Here is a 20,651-nt window from a genome sequence, read left to right on the forward strand (position 1 = left end):
ATGGGCTGCCAGATGCTTAGCAAGTTGTTAAAATACAGGCCAAACCAGTTTCTGGTTCAGGAAATCAACAGGGAGAAGAGCCATTATGGAGAACAAAAGGCAAGGTGATGAGCCATTAGGAAGGCAAAGTCTGTGCCAGTCAGCAAAGGGTGGGCCCCATCTCCTCAGCTCTGAGTTCGTTGGCAGGACAAATGCCAGAGCTGGAAAGAGAGTAATTGTTTAGGATTGCAGTTTGCAGGGATGTGAGCTAAGAGAGAAAAAATGGCAGTCTGCAAATGCAGCAAGCTGAAGCAGAGAGTCAGAGAGCCATGGAAGATTTCCGTTTGGATCCAAGGCCACAGCCATGGGAGAAGCAAGGCTCTCTTGGAGTGTTAATGCTGTGAGACCCTCCATCAGAGGTTCAGGTTATATATGTGTGTAAATAAACTGTATCTTGGAGATTGCAGTGGCTTGCAGCAGTACATAGGAAATAAAAGAAGCAACAGAAATGCAATTAAATGTCATACTACATGTAGCACAGTGCAATGCAATTACTACAACAGGCAGAAAAATCATTAAAATCAAGACCTTCAGAAATTTTCCAGTGGTCTCTGCGGGGTGGGGGGGGGGTGGAGTATAGGATTTCAGCATTGCAGGATTTTGCTTTCCTGCAACTTTGTCTTCTGCCGTTTGGGTGTCTTTGGAGAGTCAGGTTTCATCCCTTGCCAATTTTCATCTGAATTTTCTTCTAACAGTTGGTTGGAAGGCTGAATCAAGAGCCTGAATCAGAAGCCGATATCCTCTTTTTCCTCCCGCCAATGGCGAGTGGAAGTTTAAGGTGGCATTTCTGCCGGCTAGTTGAGAAGGAAGTTAGGGCCACCTCTGACAGCTTGGACAAGGGGGTGGAACAAAGCTGATGGTCTCCCTTCCCCAATCTCTAGTTAGACCCATGACCAATCTGATCACTTCTATGGAAGGAAGTAATGAAACTTCAGCTAGGGACACAGTTGAGGAATGTGTGGCTGATGCTGGTGGAATTTCCCAGATCCAGTGACTTCAGTGTTAAGGGAAAATGTCTTCCCAGCTATGGTCTGCTGTAGGGAGTTTTTGATGCTATAGTAGGGGAGATGGGCTCTGCTTCTCAAGATGTGTGAAAAGAACAAGGGGACATTCTGGAAGTCCCTCCCATCTGGACTCTCTTGATCTAAGACCTTTACATTGAAAATCCAATAGATCCGAAATAACTCATTCCACATGCATTCATGTCGTGAGATATAAATATAACAAAAACAAAATGCATTTCGCCCGCCTCCCCCCTGCTCTTTTCTTTTAAATCACCTAATTTTGGAGGCACTTCTATTAACTCTGCAAATTAAGAATGAGCACAGTGCGAAAGGAGGAATATTATTGCAGTGGTCGAAGGCATTCTCTCGCCATATGTCAGGGTTCCCCTTAAAGTAGGTCATTCAATTCCCAAAATGAATGAAGCTTGGGCAGGTTTTCCCTTCTCCTGTGTGAGCAAATGAGTGTGGGTGAGGTGTGTATGTATTCTGTGTGCTGTGATAAAATCTGGGCCTGCAGCATGGAGGGTGGGCTCAGGAAGCCTGTCCCAAGCTGTGACTACAACTCCCATTATCCCTAGTAATCAGGATCAGTGGTCAGGGGTGATGGGAATTTTAGTCCAACAACACCCGGAGGCCCAGGTCTAAGAAACGCTGTGTCTACCACTTGAGCTATGGCCATTTCCCAAACAAAATGATTGACACCCTTCCTTTCCTTTCAGGTGTTGAACCTGTTCCTTGCCTTGCTGTTGAGCTCCTTCAGTGCCGATAACCTTTCTGCTCCGGATGAAGACGGGGAGATGAATAACCTGCAGCTCGCCTTTGCGCGCATCAACAGGGGGCTCAATTACGCCAAACGTGCCATGTGGGATTTCTGTTGCAGCGTCCTCAGGCAGCCGAAGGCGACGGCTGAAAAAAAAGCCATGATGAAGCTTGCGGCTCAGAACCCAGCCGTCGTCCACAACTGCGTCAACAACCACACGGGCATGGAGTTTGGCAAGGAAGAGGACCACCACAAGGAGAACCACACCGCTAGTGACGGGGTTGAGGGAAACCGGGAGAAGCAGCAGGTGGACCATAACGATGACTTCATGACCAACCCAAACTTGTCCATCTGTGTCCCCATTGCTCCGGGAGAGTCTGACATTGAAGATGATGAGCAGAGCACATTTACGGAAACGGACCAGGTAAGCTGCTCATCCTTCAGCAATTCTTTGATGTGGTGAACAACTTTTGGGGGCTTGGAGGCAGTGTGGTAGACACTGCTATTGTAGCACATCCTATGTGGCTTCCCACGCTGTGGGGTAGAGGTTTTCTCTTGTCTTCTTAGCTCTGTTGCTAGCAGTGGGGCAGCACTGGCAGAAGAGGCTGCAATTTGATTCTTAATCTATGGTAGCCTCACAAGCCCAGGCCTACGCCAGAAGTGGCACCCAAACTGCAGGTTGGACATCCATGGGTACGGCCATAGCATCTCCCTTGGCTTGGCTTGGCATTATAGTATATTTGAAGTATATTTGAAGATATATTATAGCTGGATATAATTTTTAAGGCCAACTCCTCTTTGTATATTACTGGGCTTGCGCCTCCTGGTAACAACAGGGATGTTTGTCTCTATTGAAATGGAGCCGAATAATGTGTTTGAGCTTTTTGGTATGCAGAGAGTTCAGTGTATGGCTCGTGAATTTGGCTAAAGTGTAGACTTTGCATGTTTCAGTTGCACGCACAGAGAGATGCTTGTAGAGTAAGAAAATAATGGTGTTTATTATAGGAAACGCATAACTCGGATAGAAAACGTTTCTTGTTTTAAGCTAGCTAGCTAATTTGGAGAAGGGAAAGGCAGCTATGCTTCTTTGTTTCTAGAGGATAGAGCCAAGGGCCCAGAGAGAGGTGTGAGGAGGACGAGGTTGCAAACTGGATGAAACCTGGGATGTATCAGTCTAACTGTAAAGGCATAGGAAGGTCAGCAAAGAGACCGAAGGTCTAGGAATCTGGAGGTCCCTTGGTCTATCTGTTTTAATTCCATGCAAACTCCTCCAACAATTTCTGTGGCCTACAAGGACATATCACTACACCCCTGACTTAATTTTAGCTGTCATTCCCTCTCCCTAGGGAATCATGGGAACTGTAGTTCTGTGAGGGATCTAGGGATCCCAAGCAGAAAATTTTCAGTATCCGCATGAAACTGCAATACATAGGATTCTTTAGATAAAGCCATGACAGTAAAAAGCACACAAAACTGGTGCAGCTTTGTAGAATAGATGTTTTCCAAACGTCATTTCTGCCTGCGTTGTGGTTTCCTTCAAAGCCTTGGCAAAGTAGAGATGGGCTTTTATTCAGGCTTTGGAGTTTCGAGTGGGGAGAATGTCATAGTGTGACTCAGTTTCTTATACCCTGTGAATGCTTTTATGTTTGAAAGTGATTACTATAAAAATGGCTGTCGATAATTCAAGTTATAAAATGGAAGAGAGCCTCTTTGTAAGAAGGTTGTAAAATTTCTTGGTTCGATCAGCCTCGCCAAGGCCTCAGTATTGTGTATCTCTTTCTGAGGAATCCCAGAGACTGAAATGTTACTTCGGGGTGATGTGTAGGGAAAGGGGGCAGCATGTTTCATTGGAAGACAAGGCAGTAAATGAGTTCCTTATCTTGTCTCCTTTTTTGACATTTTAATGTGCTTTTGATGTCTTTGGGGCAGTTGGATAGGGTTTTTATCTTGTGCACTGAAGTGGGTGTTTTCATGGCATTCCCATTTTTCATACAGAGTGTGTGTGTGTGTGTGTGTGTGTGTGTGAGAGAGAGAGAGAGAGAGAGAGAGAGAGAGAGAGAGAGAGAGACTGAATGTGTGTGAAACATTGCCAGTTGTGAGCGCGTAAAAGACTGAGGAGAAGACACCGGAAGACTCCCTTATCTAACACTTTTTCTCAGGCCTTAGGGTCATGGTTGAGGGAAATTTTGAATTGATAAATGACTGAAAGGGCTAGCAGCATTTGGTCTGCTCACAAACTCCTGTCGGAACCAAAACTCTCTGGTCAAGACCTGTTTCCTCCAGCAACAGAAGCTTTTATGGAGCCCTCTGCATATTGTGCCCTCTTCACACCTTTGCTTCTGCTAGGAAGTGTCTGGCTGTGCCGCATAATAAAGGGAAGCAAAACTTCTGTTCCATTTCCCCCACACTTTCCCATTTCCCATCAAATTTCCTTCCTCTTCTCCAGCTGCGGCCATTCAACCCTATGCATAGGGGAAAGCGGATGAGGGGTACAACAGAATGATGAGATGGGAAAGGGGTTCTCACTGAGAAGCCTGTGGGGTCTGGAATCAATGTGCAGGTCATCAGCTGCTTAGCCCAAGGATTTTCAATTCTTTTGTTTTCCTTTTTTTATTCTTCATATTTGGGGGTCATCTCCAACAGGACCTTTGCGTACTGCAGGGAAGAGAGCACCTTAGCTTCCTTGCACAGTTTTCACATAGCAGTGACCCAACAGATCTAACTAGGTGCCCTGTATGAACTATTCACATTAGGCAGGTCCCCTTGCTATATTGTTTTAGGCACCGGCTGAAAACTTTAAAAAAACAAACAAACCAGCAAGCCTATCCCAGCATATAATTTAGTTACTACTTTCTGTCTGTCTCTCTGTGAATTGTTTTGAGGGTTTAGGCTGTGTTTTATCTTCAGTGTTGTCCTGTGCATCAGTTAGAAATCTCTGTAAGCAGTTAATAAATCTTTCCAGCAAAATAAATGATAAACTGAGAGTGCCAAACAAACGCCAGAAAGTCACAAATGATGCTTGGCTTCTATTCCATTTATGATCCTTTCCACCACAGAGCCTCCGCTGAACTTGTCCATCTGGGTCCCATTGCAGGGAACCTCTGATGAATCCAAGGGAGCACAGTTTGAAGACTGCTATCCTAAATTCTACAGTAATGGAGTACCATAAATTATGCAGCTTTGGGCTTGATTTCTTACAACTTGCAATCCACACAGATTCAAAGGCCCTTGATCAAATCCTTTATCTGGGTTCAAACTGGAGTCCATTTCCTCCTCCACCCAGTCTTTGTGAAGAACATTCCAAAAGCTGTGCATATCTAATTATTATTCCTCTTGAAGGACTTATTCCATCTGGAGGAATAATTAAGCAAATGTGCATTATTTAGACCTAGATTCACAAAGATAGGCAGGGCAATACTGATGTTTTCAGTGCTGCACCAGTGGGGTTTTTGTTGACCTTATTTCTCCATCCCTTAAGCAAATGCTGCTGCAACCTTACAAGTCCTCATCTGAGTGGTTCCTCGCCATTTTCACGCTGTGCCTCCAAATATTTAGTTAGTGGTGGCTGCTTGATGATGTCGCAGATGCAGTGTGCAATCAGGTTCATTGAAGAACAAGATCAGTTGGGTTGATATTTTTCCTAAGCATGTTGAGGCCACCTGATAGAAAAGCCTTGCAAATAAGTTTGGAAATGTTTCCAACCCTGGAAATATTTTACTTGAATACTTGACTACCCACACCTGTAATCAGTGTGGTATAGTGGTTAAGAGCGGTGGACTCGTAATCTGGTGAACCGGGTTTGCGTCTCCGCTCCTCCACATACAACTGCTGGGTGACCTTGGGCCAGTCACACTTCTCTGAAGTCTCTCAGCCCCACTCACCTCACAGAGTGTTTGTTGTGAGGGAGGAAGGGAAAGAAGAATGTTAGCCGCTTTGAGACTCCTTCGGGTAGTGATAAAGCAGGATATCAAATCCAAACTCTTCTTCTGTATTAACCACTTTTGACCTAGAAGTTGCTGGCTCACATAAGTGGTTTTTAACAGTCTCCATCCACAGAATGTCCTCCCACGAGGACAGCATTGCTGGATCAGTACAAAGGTCCATTTTTTTCACTATAGGAGCAACTGCAACTGGGGAGGGTGCCAGCTTTGCATGCAAAAAGCTCTTGATTCATAGAATTGTAGACTTGGAAGGTCATCCATTCTAAGCCCTGCAGTGTAGGAATATTTTGCCCAACATGGGGCTTGAACCCACAATCCTGAGATTAAGTGTCTCATGCTTTACTCACTGAGCTATCCCAGGTCCACAGCATCCGTCTCCACCATCTCCAGGTAGAGCTGGGGTGGGGGACCCTGTCTGAAGCTCAGGAGGACCACTGTCCATCATCTCATAATCCCCCTACTGTTAATGATTTCTTCCCTTTCTAACATCCTCCACCACCACCTCCTTTCCCTCAGAATAGCTACTGCAAGAGACCCTTTGTCAAGGGAAGCCCAGTGGCTTTGCAAGGGATAGTTGTGTTTGCCTCATCTAACTAATATTTCTGATCAGACAGAATCCACATGCCTGAGGAGCTGGCTTGCATCTCAACTATTTTCTTTTAAACACTTCTTTTTTTAAGTTGGTTCCGGGAGTTGGAGCATGTTGTCTGGGTAAAGAAAGCTCATTCTTTCCGCTCATCAGTTGTCCCAAGCTCATTGATTGTTGGCCAATGCACATTTTCTGTACGGCATTAATTCTTCCCAACCTTCAGCAGTTGGTTTTCTCGGTAGTTCTGCGTCTGTCTGATCAAAGAAACGAATCTTAGTTCTTGATTGCTCGTGCTTGATTAACTTTGTTTGTTTTTGTATGGCTCCATTAGCAGATTTACTTGTGTTTAGTTCCTGGCAGTGGGAAGAGGCGGGCGCAGAGCCATCTCACAGAACTGCAGGAGGAGAAAGAAGTGTTATCAGAACAGAGAGCAGGAAGTGTTTGTTTGTTTGTTTGTTTTTGTTTGTTTGCTGAAAGTATTTACCTTCTGCTCTATTAGTCTGAAGACTTTCAGAGCAGCCTACAATAAGACCCTCTTAAAAGGCACAAAACAAAAACTGTTTTCAAAACAGCCACAGCAGCACTCTGTCCAATAACAGCGGAAACAGGGCTCTAGGTTAAAACAAACCTGAAAGGTGATAGAAAAAAGACTGGGTTAGATGAAAAGGTCCTTTCAGCTGCCACCACCACAACAAATAGATGCTAGGCAAGTTTCCTTGGGGAGGGCATTTCAGAACAGAAGGAGCCCCGGTGGAAAATGTCCTTTCCTCCATCACTGGGTTCCTTACTTCAAAGGCAGGAGAATGCAGAGCAGGCCATCTTAGGATGATCTTAACGTCCAGGCATATTTGCGTGGGAGACACTGGTTCTGCAGTTACCCAGGTTTTCAGCTGTTCAGCACATAAAAGGAAAGAACTGTCATTTGGGAGAGTGCTTGGAAACAGGCTGGTATCCAGGGTGACTGTTTAAAACCTGTCATGATGTGCTCCTTTCCAATAGGGCTCCCTGGCCCTATTAGAATGGTAAAGGTAAAGGGACCCCTGACCATGAGGTCCAGCCGTGACCGACTCTGGGGTTGCGGCGCTCATCTCACTTTGTTGGCTGAGGGAGCCGGCGTACAGCTTCCGGGTCATGTGGCCAGCATGACTAAGCCGCTTCTGGTGAACCAGAGCAGCACACGGAAACGCCGTTTACCTTCCCGCCAGAGCGGTACCTATTTATCTACTTGCACTTTGACGTGCTTTCGAACTGCTAGGTTTGCAGGAGCAGGGACCGAGCAACGGGAGCTCACCCCGTCACGGGGTTTCAAACCACCGACCTTCTGATCAGCAAGTCCTAGGCTCTGTGGTAGGTGCCATGTATTGTAGTAGCTGAAGTTTTGGGCTAGTCTTCAAGGGCAGCTCCTCTTGCAATGCATCACAGTAGCCCCACGTTACTGGAGCACAGGTAACTGTGGGAATGCTATCTCTATCTAGAAGAGGATACAGATAACTTGCCAACCTTAACTGGTGGAAAATGCTCCAGGCCATGGGAGGCCCCATACACGTCTCCAAATTTTGTGATACAGGTTCAGTTATTTTCAAATAATTCAGCCTGATGGCAACATGCCAGTGGAAGGACCATCTGGCTGGGTTTCCCGAGCCACTTGTTGGGCAGCTTCCAACAAAACACTAAAATACAATAACCTATTAAACATTAAAAGCTTCCCTAAACAGGGCTGCCTTCAGATGTCTTCTAAAAGTCTGGTAGTTGTTTTTCTCTTTGACATCTGGTGGGAGGGCGTTCCACGGGGCAGGTGCCACTACCGAGAAGGCCCTCTGCCTGGTTCCTTGTAACTTGGCGTCTCACAGTGAGAGAACCGCCAGAAGGCCCTTGGCACAGGACCTCAGTGTCTGGGCAGAACGATGGGGGTGGAGATGCTCCTTCAGGTATACTGGACTGAGGCCATTTAGGGCTTTAAAGGTCAGCACCAACACTTTGAATTGTGCTCGGAAACGTACTGGGAGCCAGTGTAGGTCTTTCAAGACCAGTGTTATATGGTCTCGGCGGCTGCTCCCAGTCACCAGTCTAGCTGCCACATTCTGGATTAGTTGTAGTTTCCAGGTCACCTTCAAAGGTAGCCCCACATAGAGCGCATTGCAATCGTCCAAGTGGGAGATAACTACAGCATGCACCACTCTGGCGAGACAGTCTTCCATGCAAACACCAGAGAATTCTAGACACCCAGTTCTCTCCATTCTCCAAGCAAGAGGCAGTGCCATACTTCAAGGGTGTGTTCCAGCTAAAGGAGGGTGTGGAGCAGGGCCATTGAAATGAGTGGCATGGGAATTGAAAGTCCTGAGGGCCAGACAGAGAGATTTGGAGGGCCACATGTGTCCCTCTGGGCCCGGGGTTCCCCACCCTCTCCTAAGAGGCTATGTCTCTGCCGGCCTCCAGAGTGACTCCAGGAAAACTAGTTTGGGGGAGCAAATGGCTGCCAAAGGCCACAATTAGGGGAGCGAAGATTTTGGTATACATATTAAAACACAAGTGTGCTGTGACTGAGATCTGGGATGAGCGAATGGGGCAGCAGGACAGCTTTGGGGAGGGAATGTCCTCTTGCCCATTGCTACCCCCTGGAGTTGTCCTCGCCCTGCTTCCTTTGCTAGGTTTGCCTCCTCCATTTGTTTCTTAGTCTGTTTCCCAGACCTGCCTAGCTGTATCCTGAATCGCCCTCAAGTGCCATATCTGACCCACAAAGCCCTCCGCCACCCACCTGGCTCCTAGGAGGCTGGGCCTCTACCCAAGAATACCAGAGAGCAGAAAAAGCAGAGATCGCTTTCAAAGAAAAGGCAAAGACATAAAGACAGCATGGGAATACGATCAAATGTTGATATAAGAAATCCTTATAGTCAGTCAATCTACCTATAATCTATTCAGCTGATATTTAGCCTTCACAAGATGACAACTGCACTGGCTCTCTGCATCACTTCCCTCTGTGGGTTGAATTTGCTGTCGTTCACCCAAGAAACTCGGCAAAGGCAGCAGATGGGTCAGTGTTCCTTAATGAATATCCGTGTCCGACATCCATCACAGGGGAACCCACCATTCTGCCCCCAGATTTTTCCCTTGGGGGGGATTCCTGTAATGAAGTAGATTTGTCTCGGGAGTCGCTGCTGATATAAATCAGGGAAAAGGAACTCGGATACATGTGACGGCAAGTCCGGAGCAAAAGAACCATTCCCTCCACACGCACAGGAACCCATCTCATAACAAGGCCGCTTGCCAATGCGATTAACCTATTGGGCTGGGAGAGAAGTCGGAATGTTGACATACTGATTTCTGCATTTCCCCAAAGTGCAGTTAACGTAATGGATCCAATGCCAAAGTCCACTGAAGAGCCGAGCAGTCAGTGAAAAGCGTGGGGCCTTGCATGATTCAGCTTTGTGTAGGATCACTTGAGGCGACTGATTAAAGCAGTTATTGTATTCGTTTCTTACTATGTTATGCATGATTGTGTTTTTATTTTTTAAAGTGCCCTGTGATCCTCAGATGAACAGCGGCATAGAATTATTATTATTATTATTATTATTATTTCTCCCACTACCCTGCCACCAAAGACTCAGGTGGAAGATTGTTGTATTTGGGAGACTTTTGCCTTGGGGGTTCTTAGTCAGTGGGTCTCTGTGTGGGTAGCACAACATGGCCGTCAAAAGTGCTATGGATCTCAACCTGGAAACTGAAACTGCTTGTTTTGTTACCCAGGGAGAAAAACCAATGCTAGGATATGCAATCTGACACAAAATTGTATTACAACTTCCTTCCAAACACATAATTCAAGGGAAGACAATGCGTCGTACCCTCAGTATGAATTGCCTTTTGCGTTGATGCCAGATAACTCATCAGATTAGATTAAGTGAGGAGCCACAAAGCCAATTCAAAGTGAGGACAGTGTTCCATTGCCTGAATCTGAATTGGCTTCACAAAGTTGCCACGTTGCCAGATCTGGTTAGCTATGTGCCATCACATTTATTATTGCCAGTAGTACATGTGAAAAAGATCTAGGGATCTTAAGTAGGCCACAAGCTTAACGAGTCAGCAGTGTGATGCAGCAGCAAAAAAAAAACCAACCTACTGCTACTCTATAGGTTGCATCAACAGAAGTATAGTGTCCCGATCAAGGGAAGTAATAGTACCGCTCTGTTCTGCCTTGGTCTGACCCCACCTGGAGAACTATGTCCAGTTCTGGGTGCCACAATTTAAGAAGGATATTTGCAAGTTGGAACACATGCACAAGAGAGCAACCAAGATTATCAAGGGTCTGAAAACAAAACATTGAGGGGATGAGTATGTTTAGCCTGGTAAAGAGGAGATTGAAAGGTAGCTGTAATGGGGTCGCTTGTGCGTAAATTCCAAACTGCTCCAAGCTGGCTACGTAGCTGGACTTTTTCCCGGTTTGACAGCCCTAAAATCGCGACTGTCTCAGTCACTGGCAGAATCCGTCAGTGGGCGTTTCCTAAACTTCCTCCAACATAAGAATTCCTTAACAGATAATCTCCTCCTCGCTTCTCTGCGCGGAAGCCTTCTGCGCAGAGTGGGTGTGCCAAGGGGTGTTCCTGCACTTTCCTCACTGACCTCACTGGAAGAGTCTCGGAGCCTCCCCTCCGACGTACTCTCAGCCTCTCCTTTCTTCCTGGTGTCACCTTGGTTTCCTTCCCCAGCGGAAGCTCTCTCTCTCTCCTTGCTGGTTCCCTCTCCGGCATCATTAGGGAGCCTTGCCTCTCCACTAGGCTCCGATGTCAGTTCCCTGACAGTAGCCATCTTCAAATATCCAAAGGACTGTCACATGGAAGATGGAGAAAGCTTGTATTCTCCTGCTCTGGAAGGTAGGACCTTAACCGATGGATTCAAGTTACAAGAAAGGAGATTCCGACTAAACATCAGGAAGAACTTTCTGACAGTAAGAGCTGTTCAGCAGTGGAACCGTCTCCCTCGGAAGATTGTGGACTCTCCTTCCTTGGAGGTTTTAGAGCAGAGGTTGGATGGCCATCTATCATGGATGCTGTAGTTGAGATTCCTGCATTGCAAGGAGTTGGACTAGATGACCCTTGTGGTACCTTCCAATTCTACAATTTTATGATTCTATGATCTGTTTTCTATACCAACTAAATTTCCTTGGCTTAAATTGTTCAAACTAAGCACACCTGCATAATTTCTCTTAACTTTATTCCATGATTGTTGCAAATGAAACCTGCATTTCTCAGGAGTCGGGTTCTGCACCCAGTTCTGTGCTTTCCACTGCTAGCCCATGAAGCCATGCTGCATCACTGTATAGGAGTTCCTGTCCTAATAATAATAATAATAATAATAATAATAATAATAATAATAATAAAGGGGGCTGTACTTGATCGTTGCCCTTCATGATCTTGTATAGTATAGAGAGACATCAAAGATTAGCAACAATGGCTACTCTTTTTTCTTTTTTCTTTTGTTGAGTACTAGTGTTCCTGAGCTCCCACTTCAGTGAAGAGCATCAGATAACAGTCTTAACAACAACAAAAAAGTCCAGGAATTGAGTTTGGGAGAAGCCCAGAGGATTTCAAGAAAGCAGGGCGCATTGTGCTTTTGAGCACAGCAATTTGAAAGTTCAGATGGTGAGATAGCATTTCTCCTGCTGTTGAGCGTTGTGTAGTTTAACTGAGCAAAATTTAATTTCCACAAGTATTTCTATTATCCAGGCCTACACTGGACAGCAGCCACCTTTGCTGAGCAAGGACCAGTTTTGAGCAGTGCAATAAAGTAGCACACCTCTGAAAATATCCCGTGCCTAAATAGGAAGCTCTGGAAGAGGAAGAACGGAGCAAAAGTACACATCACTTTCCCTTTGATGTTTTCCATGGCACCCAAATATGGCATCCATTTGGGTAGGTGCACCATGTCTCTTGCTCCTCTCATTGGTGAAGGCCATGACGTAATGGTAGAGCAAACCTTTTGCATTCAGAAGGCCCAAGACTCAGAGCATGGCATTTCCAGGCAGACCTGGAAAGAATCCTGATTGAAGAGGCATTACCAGTCAGCACAGACAATAATAAGCAGGATGGACTCAGTGTGGGCGTTCTTATGTACTGTCTAGCCCAAACCTTTAGCTGTCTTTGTGGCATGGAAGGGAGTTGAATGTAGGGTTGACTGGCTCAAATCTAATAGCACTCTGTTGTAGGGATCATAGGATTGTAGAGTTAGAAATGGGGGAGAAATTTGCTTTGTCCACTTCTTCCAGCAGACTGACCCTTTCTGAGCTCCCAAAGTCACCAACTGTTCAAAGTGCAGCTTCCAGTTACATCACATATTTCTCCAGATTTTGAAATCCATTTTTGGCACACAACATGTTCTCAAAAATACGTTCTTTACATAAATGTTTGCACAAAATGCTGTGTTTACTGGTTTTAAGGAAAAAAAGCACATGAGATGTCTACAATGGCACAGCACAGGCTGGAATAGGGTGTCAGGGACGGGGAAGAAATATGATTCAGATCGTGCTCAAAAATGAACCAGCCCAATTCACACTTTCCAAAACAACGCAACAACTGAAAACACAGCTGCCCTTCGAAATTCACACTTCTCTGAATTTAGCAGTCCCGTTCCCAGCCAAGGAATGTGTACAAAAATTGCATCTACTAGGGTAAAATGGGTTAGGGAAAATTGCTCAGCAAATAACCCTGTGTTTTAGGCAAAATTGCACACAAAAGTGTATATTTCAAAACTAGGAATGGGAAGCCATGGCCCTCTAGTTGGTAGTTGTAGTCAAACATCATCATCCCTGACCCAACAGGTGAGTCCAACATCTGGAGGGCCAGACAATCCTCACCCCTGCTTTAGATGGTAATCTTCTACACAGCTGCTTGGGATTAAGCCCCACTGTGGTAGGACTTATATGTGAGTGAGTACATGTATAAGCGCCCAGGTAGTAAGGCTGACTTTCTACCATTAGCAGGGCCTTTTCTTGGGCGACTCGGGAGTTGTGGAATGCTGTCCACTGTCTCTATGTACCCTGTCAGGTGGTGGTGTGGTTGCTCGAGAGCAAACAGGCAAGACTCCGACCTGTCTTTTCCAGCTTTCTTATTAGTCCAAAATATTTACGGTGAAGAGCATCGCAAGTTCATGTCTGACTCAGTCGCTAGCAGAATCTGGGAGTGGTCGGTCCTTGTACCTCCCCCAGCATAACATTTGCGTGACCCCCATCCTTCTCCTCCCCTCTCTGCGCCGAAACCTACTGCACAGAGTAGGTGCTGGCAAAGGGGTACTTCCCTCCCCTCCGCTTTGCTCAGGCTCCGTGTTGAGGCTCTCCCTAGCATCTCCTAGACCCTGCACCTCCTCCCTACTGGAGGCAGGGCTTTCCTCCTCTCCAGAGGAGGAGCTGCTTCGCAAGATCTTCGGAGGTTCCCTATAAAACAACTGCCCTTCCACCTCTCACCTCTGAGCTGATGGCAGTTCCCTGACATACCCCTTTCCCCATTAGCGAGAACTGTTCCATCCCATTGGACATTGGGGATTTGGCGAAGATTCTCATTGTTTTCATGTAATTAAAAATGTTTGTTTTATTGTCTTTTACTCTTTTTTGCATGGACATTTTATTATTATTTTTAAATTCCTGAAAATGACCCGTGACCATTCTCTCCTGAATGGCAGCCTAGAAATATGGTATTTATTTATTTTTTAAATGGTTAAAAATCAGAATTTTTTGTGTGCATGCACGCGTCTGTGTGCATGCACGCGTGTACACACACAGAGTGTTATGGCTATTTCACTGTTGCCATTTTTGACCAAGGAGGCAGCTTTGTTATTCACTGGCATCCTTTGGAACGCAGCACACAGGGGCTGTGCTAAACCAGCAACATTTGCTCACTCGTCTTCGGAAGTTGCCTGTATACATTTGTTATGATGGGCTGACTAATTGGGTCATATGGACATGAGTGAGCTGCCTGCTGCTGCGAGGGAAGCCTTTGCACTTATCTAAAGCACCCAAATGTAACTTCTAATTTTGACACACAAGCATGCACACACATCCTTATTTTAAGCTGTGCTCCGTTCTGCATCAGATTTGAGCCACGGTGATTCTGCAGAGCAGAGGAACGCAATGGCAGGGCGGAATCTGCCGTATCTTGAGCAAGATCATTGGCCCACCTAGCATGGTCCCTAGTCTCCTACTGATTGGCAGCGGTTCTCGGGTGTTTCAGGCAGGGATCTTTTCCTAGTCTGGCCTGGAGATGCCAAAAATTGAACCTACGACCCTTTGCATGCAAAGCATGAGCTCTGCCATTGAGCTACAGCTCAATAAAGAGGTTGGGGGGGAGATATGTACAGTGCTGTGTTTGGGTGCTCCACAGGGTAGATAAAAAATTTCACTCAGCCTGGAGTCAAGGCAGGAGGGAACGTAGGTCAGCAGGAGTCCATCGGGGCATCTAGACAAAACACTTAAAGATCTAACACCACTCATATGCCCCTTTCAGACGTTACTCCATTTAAGAGGTGTCACTGTGGTCTAAGCCAAGGAACTCCTGCAACATGGAGACCAATTCATGCATGAAGGGGGCTCTAGAAGTTACCTCTGCCCCAGTGCTATTTATTGACCCCATTCACATAGATGCTGGAGATTTAACCTGAGACCTTTTGTATGCAACACATGTGTACTGCCATTGGTCTACAGCCTTTCGCTTCCAGCTGAAGCCCTTGACTGAACCCTTTCCAGTCCCAAGGGTGCCAGGTCTCGGGAGTTATGAACTCTGTGCATTCCCAGCTTGATGCCTTTGCCTCTCAGTAGGTTCTTGGTGAACAATGAGCTTCAGAATATACCACAGTACAATAGAAATATTAGATTGTACACCTGCTTTGCAGATGCACACAACACAACGCAGCACACTGTTTAAGATTCTCTGTCCACCATTTCCAGGTGGGAAGGATCTGCTATGCTATCTTCCCAACAGGTGGGTCATGGTTGCTTACCAAGAGGGAGAGGTGGAGGGTTGTGGAGGTCAGTGCGGTGCAAATTGGTACCAGATTGGCTCCTGCCAATGTGTTTGCCCTGTGCTGATCTCATAGAATCAGAGAATCCTAGATACGTAGAGGTGGACGTGATCCCAAGGGTCATATAGTTCCAATACCCCTGCGTAGCTCTGGATTTCTGTGATTCCGTGAGGTCAGTGCAGCACAAACACATTGGCAGGAGCCAGTCTGGTGTTCTTGCATAGTAGCTTCACCCCACACAATGAGCTGCTTCTGCTGCCTCTCTCCACCCTAGAGTCTTCAGTACCCCTGTATTCCTATGCCTGCCCTCCTTTCAGTTAAGACCTGGTCATTGTTTTTCCTCCCATCACTTACTTTCTCCAGTGTAAGGGACGCTGTCATACACACACTTGCCCCAAAGATTACTGAGTTGCCTATTCAGGACAAGGTGCTGTAGTATGGCACCTAAGGTATGTGAAGCAGTAGAAGACAAATGTTATAAACCACTAGTAGTCACAAAAATCCATGGCACTCAAATGAATGATATCAGGCATTGCTCATTTGACAACATGCATTTGGACAAATGCCCAGACTTTAGCCTATATGTCACTCATGGTCTGCTGGGTAGTATTTCAAGGATCCCTCTTTCACCCCCAGAGCAAAAACTCTGCTCTGAAATGAGCATTTCACACAATTTTTGCTTTTGGGGAGAAGTCACACTGCTACTCAGAAATAATCAAGGGTTTTTTTTGGGGGGGTGTACATGTGTGATTTGAGCTGTTGGTGCTATCCTGGAGCCACAAACCAAGAAACACTGAATAGATACCCAAGACTTAAGTATGTGCTTCTTTCCTCTAGATTATCAGAGCTTTCATTTCATTTGCAGAAGTAATCTCTGAGTATCTGTCATATATTGCAAGGTTCTGGGGCATGTATTCAGCTGCCCACTCAGTTCAGACAGGGTTCACAAGCAGATTTATTGGATCCTATCACTTGCTGTGCCCATGAATGCACCAAACTTTCCTCCTGCAATGTTGGCTAAGGAAGGTTGCTTGCGGGTAGACAGCTGTCATTAGCAAAGTCTGAAGAGTCCTGCTGGATCTGGCCAGAAGCCCATCTAGTCCAGCATCCATCTCACAGTGGCCAAATGGATGTCCATGGGAAGCCCTCAAGGAGGACATGGGTGTAATAGCCCTCTCTCCACTTGTGAGGGCTAGACAAATTCCTGAAAGGCAGGGCTATCAGTAGCTACTAGCAATGATGGCTATGTACTTCTTCCACTGTCAAAGGCATCAGACACCTGAATACCAGTTTCTGGGATCACAGGTGGACTGGATGGTCCACTGGTCTCATTCATCAGGCTTGTCTTACGTTCTTATGGCTTGGCTTCCTTTCAGAGTAGAGGTGGCTGGATAATTTATGGTGGTTTTGTAATATTGGTCTTATTTGCAAACATATACACAGAGCACAAGTGACATTAAGCAGCACCGGCACTCCTACAAGGCAGGAGTCTACAAGTTCTGGCACCCCAAGTTGCCTTCAGCTTACAGCTCACAGCCCAGCCCTCTTTCCGCTTCTCCCTTTCTCAGAGTTCTTCAATTTTTACATATTGTTGCACATAGAATCACACAAATCTGCTCCCTCCCTTTAGCTTAGGCTTGAAGAATCTCAAACCTGGAGACCAAATGTGTCCCTTCAGGCCTCCAAGGCATCATCATGAAGCCAAGCTGGAGGTAGGACTGTGCCTTATCACTCTGGGATGGGTGAATTTGAAAAGAAAACAGTGGCATATTGTTGTTGGCATCTGCCTGTCTCAACAGACAATGGAGTGAGCCTCCGGAGGTGAAGTCAAACCACTGTGTTTGCAGTTCTTTTTTTATTATTACAGATTTTCTTGATTTACAAAAGTGTGTGCAATGTCTCTCTCTCGTATTCCCCCCCCATATAACATTTTTACAAATCAGTTTCATTTGTTGAGACATTAGGAAGAAGAGAGGGAAAGAGGTGGAGGGGTGGGGGAGATGGGTGGGGGTGGGGTCGGGTGGCAATATTTCTATTATACTTACTATATGTAGGGGTTGGTGTCAGCGCTGCTTGTGCAGGTTCTTTGCTGTTCTCTTGTGTTCCTTTGGTGGTGAGAGAGGTTGGGGTTGGCCTAGGGTGTGGCTGTTCATTTGCGGTTGGCTGTGGTGGTCTTTGTTTTCACGTGTGAGTGGGGTGGGGGTGGGGAGTGTTTTGGATCAGGTTAGCCATATTGATTTGTATGCCGTTGGTGGATTTTTGTCGTTGTCTTGTGGGGCTGTGTATGTGATAAAGGGGAGCCATACCGGGGTGAAGGTATCTTCTTCTATTTGTCCCCGTATCAGTTTCAGTTTATTGGTTAATTTTTTTAGTAGGGCTGTTTCCTGTGTTTGCAGTTCTGAAGGGACCTCCCTGGGGTGCAATCCTGGGCAGTGCGTATGGAGGTCCTGAGCTGCCCAGATGACAAGACCTTGCTGCTGTGGTCCAAAGGAAAGCAGAGCAAAACATTGGTCACTAGCTTGGCTGCAGGTGTTGCTGGAAGGAGGCATACAAAGCGCCATCCATCAATCTTAGGGAATTCACTCCAGATTTTTACTCACCAAGGGTTTGAGACCCATTGGCTACCCTCACCTGGTTTAGTACTTGTGCAGATATCCTGAAGAATCATTGAATTTGGGGGCAGGGGAAGTGTACTCGTTCATAGTCCACAACCTGAGTAAGGTAAAGGTAAAGGGACCCCTGACCATTAGGTTCAGTCGTGACCGACTCCGGGGTTGCGGCGCTCATCTCGCTTTATTGGCCGAGGGAGCCAGCATGACTAAGCCGCTTCTGGTGAACCAGAGCAGCACACGGAAACGCCGTTCACCTTCCTGCCGGAGTGGTACCTATTTATCTACTTGCACTTGGACGTACTTTCGAACTGCTAGGTTGGCAGCAGCAGGGACTGAGCAACGGGAGCTCACCCCATTGCGGGGATTCGAACTGCTGACCTTCTGATCGGCAAGTCCTAGGATCTGTGGTTTAACCCACAGCGCCAGTAGTGAAGTTTGAAATGCCACTTTGGCTCAGGCCTAGAATATCATCCAGTTTTATATATGGTTTTGGACAAGAGCACATGAGCCTGAGGATAGCTTCTGATTGCAAACCACAGTCTCTGCTCCAAAGTAATTTCTTTTGCGAGTTCTCTGTTTTTCTTACGGGTTTCTCAAAACAGTGAAACTGTAAAGCTGCGGTGGTTTCGGTTGCCCTGACACCTCCGACTGCTTTGGGTGGACGTGATGGTACGAGGCTTTCTCAATCACGGTGAAAATGTACAAAAGGCCCTAATTGATTGAAAAGCATCTTCTGCGGTTATTTCAGGCAGTGCCTGGGAGCGGGCGGCAATCGGCAGCGAATGTTAGAAAGCGCACTCCAGTCTTTAAGAGACCGTGTTTGTCAACCCATTATGTTGTAATACCTGATTCTTCGTATTGCATTGTGGAGAGAGCCCAATTACCAAGAGGAAAATAAAGTGCACGCTGATTAAAACATCGTCGCCGAGCAATTTCTGCTAAAGGTAGTGGCTTTGGGCGCTGCACAGTGAACACTTATGAAGCACTCTTGTGCCTTTTGAACTGATAACAGGAGAAATTAGCATTGCCAATGCTGCCCTCTGCCAAGTTCTCCCACTTAAGGCTAATTTTAAAAACAGAACCCTTAGAGGAATGAGGTTGTGTATGTTTTAGAGGAAATAAAGCCGGGCAGAGAGATTTGTATGAATTTAGGGATTGAGGGTGCACTGAATATTCATCATTGTTGATGGGAAAGGGGGTTGCTGAGTGTGTGGGGGGCAGTGTACCTCCCAAACAGAGATTTACAGCCTGTTATTCTCCCCTCTTCTGATGCTGATGTTTTACTGACATCTTCCTTTGCCTTGACGTCCTCCATCTTCTAGTAATCCCAATAATCAGGGATCCTGTGCAGAAAATAATGGCATGGCAGGACCATGTAACCAACCTGTTTGGGTTGTGACGGTGTCCCAAAGCCAGCCTTTTATCCTCAGATGTTCCCTGTTTTGTCATGCAGTAGGAAGGGGACGCGGGTGGTGCTGTGGGTTAAACCACAGAGCCTAGGACTTGCCAATCAGAAGGTCGGCAGTTTGAATCCCCGCGACAGGGTGAGCTCCCGTTGCTCGGTCCCAGCTCCTGCCAACCTAGCAGTTCAAAAGCATGTCAAAGTGCAAGTAGATAAATAGGTACCGCTCAAGCAGGAAGGTAAATGTCATTTCCGTATGCTGCTCTGGTTCGCCAGAAGCGGCTTAGTCACGCTGGCCACATGACCCAGAAGCTGTACGCCAGCTCCCTCGGCCAATAAAGCAAGATGAGCGCCGCAACCCCAGAGTCGGTCATGACTGGACCTAATGGTCAGGGGTCCCTTTACCTTTAGGAAACTTAGGAACATAGGAAGCTGCCTTATACCCTATTAGTCCATCAAGCCCAGAATTAATTACACTCTTTCTGGAAGGGGCTCTCTAGGAATCTTTCCCAGCCCTGCCTGGAGACATCAGGAATTAGAGCTCAGATCTTCTGCATGCACACAGCTTGTGCTCCACCACTAAGACGTGACCTTTCCACTTGATATTATTACTTGTGCATCCACCTGCATGCACAACTGTTGAACTGCTGCTGTCAGTAATGGTAAGGAAATGTGTGCAGGTAGGGTTTGTAAGCTTTAGGTGCACTTCCAGTTTGCACCTCTGTGAACGCTCAGATACAGCAATAGCTATGAGAAGTCTGTGGTAGGGGCATATGTGCAAGGTCTGGATCTGCAGTGCAAAGGGTTAATTAGCTGGTTACTGCCTTCTAGTCTGAACTACGAGTCAATGCTGGACAAAATCAATCCAAGGGAGTGTTGTGTTGAGCTATTCAAGTCAGTGCGTGATGGTTCTTAAACCAATGAGTAAATTGGGGTGGAGAACCTTTTACACCATGGGCAAATCTCTGGGGCCCGTGTGTCAGTGGTTGGTGGTGTCAGAGGTTCAATTTTGTCTGGGGGTGGGAGCGCAGAATCAATTTATAATAACTTAAAATATGCATTGAGTCCCCATGCCCTTTGCAACAGGAAAACAACAATATGATTTCATGTAAATTTACTGAGAAATCATAGCAGTGTTTGAAGGCGTGTAGTTATAGTATGAACTCAACAAATGGAAAGCATTTTACAGTGGTACCTCAGGTTACATATGCTTCAGATTACAGAGTCCGCTAACCCAGAAATAGTACCTCGGGTTAAGAACTTTGCTTCAGGATGAGAATAGAAATTGTGCTCCGGTGATGCAG

General features: G+C 46.3%; 2 protein-coding genes across 9 annotated transcripts in view; both read left to right on the plus strand.

The window, feature by feature from the left end:
- Positions 1-20,651, plus strand: part of LOC310827694 (uncharacterized protein) — a 940,809-nt gene that overhangs the window by 668,678 nt on the left and 251,480 nt on the right. The window lies entirely within an intron of this gene.
- Positions 1-20,651, plus strand: part of LOC310827663 (sodium channel protein type 5 subunit alpha-like) — a 307,589-nt gene that overhangs the window by 218,806 nt on the left and 68,132 nt on the right. For all 8 annotated transcript variants that reach the window (XM_083703903.1, XM_083703902.1, XM_083703904.1 and 5 more), the window contains one exon: positions 1,763-2,227. In XM_083703903.1, the coding sequence (XP_083560029.1) occupies positions 1,763-2,227 (465 nt within the window). The remainder of the gene's footprint in view (positions 1-1,762; positions 2,228-20,651) is intronic.

The sequence above is a fragment of the Podarcis gaigeae genome (assembly GCF_964106915.1).
Source record: "Podarcis gaigeae genome assembly, chromosome: 12".
NCBI lineage: Eukaryota > Metazoa > Chordata > Lepidosauria > Squamata > Lacertidae > Podarcis > Podarcis gaigeae.